This window comes from Ixodes scapularis, unplaced genomic scaffold (genome assembly GCF_016920785.2).
Source record: "Ixodes scapularis isolate PalLabHiFi unplaced genomic scaffold, ASM1692078v2 PGA_scaffold45__5_contigs__length_3442486, whole genome shotgun sequence".
Lineage (NCBI taxonomy): Eukaryota > Metazoa > Arthropoda > Arachnida > Ixodida > Ixodidae > Ixodes > Ixodes scapularis.
This window is the reverse complement of record NW_024609874.1, coordinates 1,167,764-1,175,306: the sequence shown is the minus strand read 5'-3', so window position 1 is coordinate 1,175,306 and position 7,543 is coordinate 1,167,764. Positions and strand designations below refer to the sequence as shown.

The window sequence follows — 7,543 nt, the reverse complement described above, 5'->3', positions numbered from 1 at the left end:
ACTTCACCGCCGAGCTTGTTATAGTGACCGTTAAAATGTCAACTTCGCCCCCGCTTACGCGATCCCGTAGCCGCCCCAATGCAGCGAACACAGCTCGTGCTACCGCGACTGGTGATGGAGCGGAGGACTTGCGACCGGGCTCTGATATACCCACAGCAGACTTGGAGGTTCCATTGCCCGCTGAGAGCCTTTCCCCACCGGTGCCGCTTGCACCTCTCGCCGCGTTGGGCCCATTGCCAGAACAAATGGCATTGTTCCTGGCGGAGATGTCGCGGCTCCTGCAGGAACAACGCCGTCCGCTACCACCCTTAGTTCCAACACCTCGGACGGGGACATTGCGTTTACATGCCGAGATTCCGAAATATTCAGGCTACGCAGATAGAAAATCGGTTGCTGATTTTCTTGACGAATTGCGTGAATACCAGGCGGTGTCTGAAATGTCTGAGGTTGAACTTCTATCACGCGTACTGCCGATCGCCCTCACGGGAAGCGCCGCGACATGGCGTCGGAGACAATCACCCTTCTCGACGCTACAAGACTTTTCGGAGCAGTTCAAAAATGAATTTCTGCCTCCCGATTACGGCGCGCGAATGCTCGATGAGCTTAGGGCGCGCACTCAGCACCGCGACGAGTCCCTAGTCGAGTTTGTTCGGGCGCTCCAAACTCTCTATGACAGGGCTGACCCTAGTGCGTCCGACTCAGACAAAGTGTCGCGGGCTATCCGGCAAAGCCACCCGCAGTTTCATCCCTACCTGCGTGGGCGGGTGTTCCGGAGTTTGGACGAGTTGGCCCAAGCAGCCCACCAGATCCAGGCGGACATCCTGGCCGAACTAAGATATCGGCCTCCTCCACCGCCGGAGGCTTGCCTGGAACCGTCCTGCGCTTGGACAGGCACGACCAGGCAATCCATGGACGAGCATGGGTCACGGCCAGTTCTCCCCGGAAGGGTACCCCGAGCGCTGGACCCTTACACCCACGGACTGGGCGATGGTGCTCAAGTCCGCGAGCATGGCCGCCAATACCAAGCCCCATCCAGAGAGCGATACCCAAGGGCCACCTCAGCTACTCTCCGCTGCTTCCGGTGCGGAAGTCTCGGCCACTTTCGCCGGGACTGCACCCGGCGGGTTTCAAACGACAATTCGGGAAACGAGGTAGGCCGCCGATAGCAGGGCCCTGTCTGTCGGTGGCTTCTCCTTGTTACAGGCCCTCGGTCACCCCACCGTCTCGGTTCTTCAGCAGTCTCGGCCCAGCCTCACGAGCAGCCCCGCCGGGGGCCTCCTGTGATGAGCCCGATGTTGCAGCACCTGGTGTGGCGCCCGCTCGAGCGCCCGATGACGCTCCCGCTCCCGGATTACGCGGCGACGCTCTCGCAGGCGCTCGCGGAGATGCCCCAGGTCCCGGCGTGGCGCCCGCTCGAGCGCCCGATGACGCTCCCGCTCACGGATTATGCGGTGACGCTCTCGGCGGCGCTCGCGAAGATGCCTCCGGTAGTACCAGCGCCGGTGCTTTCCCCGAGGCTTCCCACGGAGCGGTTCTCGGTGGCGTCCTGGTCCCCGACGAGACAACTCCGGAGAACAGACGTGACGACAACGGCTGCTCGCAGGAAGTGGCAGCGGCGTGGCCGCCCGTCGTCCACCCACATGCCAGAAAAATGGCTGATGCGACCACACCAGCGCGGCCTTCTGGAAAACCCGTAGACAAGTGTATGGCCCGTGCGGTCCAACCGGAACCCCGTGCCCACTACCGAACGGTGACCTGGGCGGGTCTACGAGACGTGACAATCCTCAGCATTTCATTGATCATGGGAATCCTAGCGACCATGGTATCATGGGTGAGTCGGCTGAAAGTCTATGACAAGCTACTTCGAATTTATAGGTTCCGTCCAGTCACGTACTTTATACCATCCCTTGACGCTATGCGTCACGAAAGTAGAGGTATAACAGAACCCTACATTGTGGTTAACATTGCCGGTCAACAGATCGCAGCTCTCTTGGATACCGGAGCTGCAATTTCACTTTTTGGAGACTTCGTTAGAAAATTGTGCAAAGACCGGAACATCTCAATGCGGCGTTCTCAGAGAGAGCTCCGTACGGCATCTGACCAACTTATCTCCGTCACTGAAGGAGCTCGACTGAAGCTGAGCTTTGATGGGCGACAATGTCGCAGCAGATGCCCTGTCACGAGCACCCCTACCCCCCCGAAAAGCGGATGACACAGCGGAACTCGTCGCTGTTGCTGACGCTGAAGTCTCCTGGGGTCTTTCTGTGAGCCGGGACGAGCTACGAGAAGCCCAGCAAAAAGACGACATGTGCCAAAAGGTATCTCGGTGCTTGACTCAGCCCCATCAAACCGATGGAAACAGGACGTATGGGTCGGTAGACGCATATGTACACAGCGAGGATGGACTCCTCCTTCGCTACATACCGCAGGCAGACGAAGCCGACCCCACAACGTCCCCTTTTCGTGTGGTCGTACCCCGTACATTAAGGCAAACTTTCCTCCGGTATTTTCATGACAGTGCGCTAGCGGGCCACAGTGACGGTCAGAAAACCTACCAAAAACTGTGTCGCGTTGCCACTTGGCCGAGGATGCGCCAGGATGTTCTCCGCTACACACGCAGTTGCCTACGTTGCCAACAAGCCAAACCCAGGGGAGGTAAACCCCCTGGTTTGATGCAGTCAGTGGAAAGTCGTTATCCATGGGAGATTGTTTCATGTGACATAATGGGCCCCTTTCCACGCAGCCCCAAAGGAAACAGGTATCTCCTGGTAGTCACCGACCACTTCTCAAAGTGGGTGGAGCTTCACCCTCTCCGCCAACTGAGTTCCAGGACCATTTGGGACAAATTGAGGGACACCTTCACCCGCTTCGGGTTCTGTTCCCAATTAATTTCCGACAACGCCTGCGCCGAACACTACCCTTACCACCAGAACTGGCGAACATCAGACTCAGCGACGACGAAATGGAACCAACTGATTAGGAAACTCCCTGCCCCCCCCCCCCCCCCCCCCCAAGAGGGGGATGATGTGGGGATCGAAAAGAGGAAGAATAAAGATGCCTCGTGTGGCAGATCGAACTAGCTCGCGCTCAGGACGAGCGCGAGGTGGAACGGGCGTAGACACCAGTGAAGCGGCTGTCTTTTCTTCAGTCTCCACAACGTATATGCGGTAGTCGCCAGAATGCTTCGGAACCACGTACGTCAATACCGAAGCAACCCTCTGTGGGGCCGTCTACACGGCGATAGACCCCATCGGCTTCAAGTTTCGTGAGCTCGAACCGGACAGCTTCATGGAGAGGAAGGGGAATCGTTTTTGGCGTGCTCAATGAAAAGGGCCGTGTCTCGGGTCGGAGACGGATGACGTACTGCTCTCGCAGTTCGCCCAACTTGTCAAAGATGTCTCGAAAAATGAAAGCCGTTTACAAATCCCTGTAACGCCGAATTGGAGCGCAGCTCTTGAGGAGGAGGAGTGAAGGGTACTGAGGGGAGGGTAGACCCCTCCTCCTTCTCCTCCTCCTCCCCTCATTCTTTAATATGCTCCGGGGGGGGGGGTCACGTGACCTCGGGGGGGGGGTGTCACGTGACTTCGGGGAGGGGGGTCACGTGACCTCGGGGAGGCGTGACCTGGGGGTCACGTGACCTTGGGTGTCACATGGGGGTCACCTCAAGGTCACGTGAGCCCCAAGGTGACCCCCACGTGAGGGGTCACGTGACCTTGGAGGTCACGTGACCTGGAGGGGTCACGTGACCTCGGCGGGTCACGTGACAGAGGGGTCACGTGACCTCAGAGGGGTCACGTGACCTGGGGGGTCACGTGGGGGTCACCTTGGGGTCACGTGACCTTGAGATGACCTTGGGAGGGGTCACGTGACCTTGGGGGTCACGTGATCCCAAAATGACCCCACGTGACCCCCAAGCTCACGTGACCTTGGGGGTCACGTGACCTTCAGGGGGTCACGTGGGGTCACGTGACCTTGAGATGACCTTGGGAGGGGTCACGTGACCTTGGGATGACCTTGGTTACGCCGACGCCGACGCCGCTCAAGCCGGGAACGCGCCCCTAAGAGCTGCGCTCTAAAAGAGGCGTGCGCCGCTGTGGCCCTTGGGAGCTGGAGACAGCATCCGCGAATCGGACGACACCCAGGGCCTGGATTGCGGGGAAGCCAAGTAATGGCGTGGTTGATGCTGGCAGTACGTAGATGCGCTGGACTGGTCGTTCCCTTCCACGTGAGAGCGGCGTCTAACGTGCCCAGTACGGTCAACACGTGGTTTCCCGGCCCCTCAGCTGGCCTTCTGCCGGTTGAAGTTTGTGGGCTCTGCGGCCCATCATGGGCCAAAAGAACGTGTGCTCCGCGCCCGGCGCGCAACGTGCGCGCGAGCCACGTTGGAGGCGCGGGGCTCGGCAGTCGGTTGACTGCCACCAGAAAGTAAAGGTGTGTTTTTTCGGAGATCTGCCTCGTTGGTCCTTCTTGCGGGTGAGCAGTAGCACCGAACCCTACATTATTTGGCGCTCCACGCGAGGCCTACTGCTCGCCCGCGGGTTGGACCGCGGGCTTTTAGCCCGTTTTAGGCGTGTTAGCCTGGGTTTTCTTGCTTTTGCCATCCCCGATAGGCCTACGTGGTCGTTCGACTAGGCCTCGGCCACCGGACGCCATCTTTGCCATCGTGGCTTGGACATTGTGAATAGTGTGCATACTGTAGTATATGAAGTGTTTTTTTTTCGTTCTTTTGTGTTCTGTTCTGTTCTGTTTTTGTGTTCGCCTGTTTTTCTGCGGTTGCTTCTGCGATGCAGACCCGCCAAAGAGCCGCCGCAGACCAAGGCGAGACCGGAGGGGTGCCGGACCCGACGTCCATGGACCTGATGGCTCGGGTGGCCAACCTGTGCGACACGGTCGCGCAACGCCTGGTCCTGGCTGACCACGGACCCCAAGGGCAAGGGCCACGACCCCAAGTGCCGGTCCCGTTGTACACGGGCTACGACGACCGGAAGTCCGTGGCCGACTTCCTGGCCGAGCTGGCGGCCTATGAGCTCGCCACGGGAGCCTCGGACGAGTACGTCCTTGCGCGGGTTCTGCCCGTGGCGTTCCAGGCGAGCGCCGCGCGCTGGTGGCGCATCGTGGCCCCTTTCCTCACCTGGGAAGACTTTCGGCGGAAGTTTCAAGAAGAATTTCTTCCACCTGGGTACCAGTCTCGAGTCCAGCGAGAACTGGAGCGCCGGACCCAGCACCCGGACGAGACCCTCGTCGAATATGTACGGGTGATGCAGGAACTCTATGACAGAGCCTACCCAACGACGTCGGAGTCGGACAGGGTTGCTCGGGTGATGCAGCAGAGCCACCCAAGATTCCGGCCCTACCTGCATGGCCGCACGTATTCCACCCTGGAGCAACTGGCCCGGGACGCTCACGGCATACAAGAGACGCTCCTGGCCGAGCTGCAGTATCGGCCCCCGCCACCACCTGAAGAAGCTCTTGAGCCGTCCTGTGCCTGGCGAGCTCCCGGGCCCAGAAGAGGTCCGACTCAGCGCCAAACCCTGGATGGCGCGGTCTGTCCCCCCCGTGCGCTGGACTCCTACGCCTTCGGGCAATGGGAGCGCGGGAAACCACTCGATGGTTCGGACCCCCGGCTATGTGCCCGGCCGGCTGGATCGAGACTACGGCAGGGTGAAAGCCGTTTAAGGTCCTTCCCCCGCAATGCCAACCGGGGCGCCGATCGCTGGTCCAACGAGGGACACCAAGAAGGGCCGCAACGACAAGCGCAGGCAAGCCAGACGCACGGCCCTGACCGGCGCAACTCGGTGCGGTGCTTCGGCTGCGGTCGCCATGGCCACTTCCGGCGTGACTGCCCCGACCTACTGCGCAACAGCAATGCAGCCTCGGGAAACGAGTACGGCCGGTGGCGTTGACCCCTGAACGCCTGCCGGCCGCGATGACCATGGACAACTCGGCAAAACTTCCATCGGTATGTCGAATTCAGCCTGACCTTGAGCTAATTGAGCCTCGTATGACAGTTACAGTGCTCGGAGTAGCTGTGGCAGCGCTGATTGATACCGGTGCGAGTCTGTCGCTTATTGGGGACTACCTGATTGAACGCTGCAAAGAGCAGAAAGCTAACCTGCGCGAGACTAACGTGCGCTTACAGCTAGCGTCAGGACCAGAAATGCTCGCGAGTCAAGCCGTGAGGTTACAGATCGGGTTCAACGAGAAAAAAACGGCGTCAGCGCTTCGTTTGCTTACCTGGTCTCACGGTACCGATTATTTTGGGGCGAGATTTTATTTTCGGGGAGAACCTGGTTCTGGACTTTCCGAACAAAGGCTACCGGTTGGGTAGTGAGGCGCAACTGATCCCATTTACTAGACGAGAGGATTGTGTCGTCAGTGTCGATAACGTTGGCGCTAGAACGCCTGCTCTGCGACTCCCATGTGCGGTAAGCGATTCTTTGCAGAAGTGTCCTGCTACGGACCAGCAAAAGCGGCGTCTCCAAAAACTCCTTGAGGAGTTTTCGCCGATGTTCACGGAGAACCCCGGCAGAACCGGTGTCCTAAAGCATTCAATTGACACCGGGAATACACGGCCTCTACGCTGCAACCCTCGACCTATCAGCGTACACAAGCGAGCCCTGCTGGACAAGGCGCTCCAAGAGATGATCGACACGGGTGCAGTACGTGAGTCACAGAGCCCTTGGGCCTTCCCGATCGTCCTTGCCCCCAAGAAGGATGGAACGGCTCGGCTTTGCGTCGACTACCGGCGCCTGAATGCGGTAACCGTTCGTGACGCTTACCCGTACCCCTTGATTGAGTCGATCATGTACAACTTGGGAAACGCGAGTTTTTTCACGACTCTTGACTGCAGTCGCGGTTTCCTCCAGATAGAGGTCGAGCCCGCTGACATTGAGAAAACAGCATTCACATGCTACAGAGGGTTGTACGAGTTTGTGCGCATGCCTTTCGGCTTGAGCAACTCTCCTGCCACATTCCAGCGTCTTATGGACATTGTGCTTGGAGACGCACGGCACAACTACGCCATGGCATATATGGATGACGTAGTAGTCTTTTCACGCACGTTTGAAAAACATCTTGTGCACCTTCGGACTATTCTCGAACGCAAGCAGAATGCTGGTTTGACAGTTCACCCGGGAAAAATGCAACTGGCAACATCTAAGATTAACCTGCTCGGTTTTGTAATCGACGATGGATCGCTTCGCCCTAATGAGGACAAGCTGAGGGCCATAACTGAGTTTCCTCCCCCACATGATGCAAAGAGTTTGCAAAGATTTCTTGGCATGGTTGGATTCTACCGCCAGTTTATTCCCCACTATGCAGAGATAACGCGGCCTCTGAACGAACTGCTGCGCAAAGGCGTCAAATGGCGTTGGACGGAGGCACAGCAAAATGCTTTCCTTCAACTGTCCAGAGCTATTGCTGAGAGAGCATCTTTGAAGCTCCCAGACCTCAACCGTCCGTTTGTGCTGCAAACCGATGCGAGCGGCTACGGTTTAGGTGCTGTGCTGCTACAAGACTTTGATGGTGTCTTACGACCCGTAGC

General features: G+C 58.5%; 2 protein-coding genes across 2 annotated transcripts; both read left to right on the top strand.

Moving 5' to 3' along the window:
• The first annotated feature begins 237 nt into the window (after positions 1 to 237).
• LOC120844123 lies at positions 238 to 1,448 on the top strand. Its single transcript, XM_040502918.1, has 2 exons — positions 238 to 1,151; positions 1,237 to 1,448. The coding sequence occupies exons 1-2, from the start codon at positions 246 to 248 to the stop codon at positions 1,282 to 1,284; spliced, it is 954 nt and encodes a 317-aa protein (XP_040358852.1). The 5' UTR covers positions 238 to 245; the 3' UTR covers positions 1,285 to 1,448.
• A 3,549-nt stretch (positions 1,449 to 4,997) lies between these two features.
• On the top strand, positions 4,998 to 5,903 carry LOC120844093 (the record flags this gene model as incomplete). The annotated part of the gene is made up of 1 exon (XM_040215714.1): positions 4,998 to 5,903. A coding segment is annotated over one exon (906 nt), but the record flags the coding sequence as incomplete, so codon positions are not given.
• Positions 5,904 to 7,543: the final 1,640 nt, after the last annotated feature.

What these genes read in the sequence shown, in the direction of transcription:
- LOC120844123 (XM_040502918.1), top strand. Translation starts at nt 246, where the DNA reads ATGGCATTGTTCCTGGCGGAGATGTCGCGGCTCCTGCAGGAACAACGC. An exon ending in ACGACAATTCGGGAAACGAG is followed by an intron (nt 1,152 to 1,236) that starts GTAGGCCGCCGA and finishes TCGGTTCTTCAG; the next exon opens with CAGTCTCGGCCCAGCCTCAC.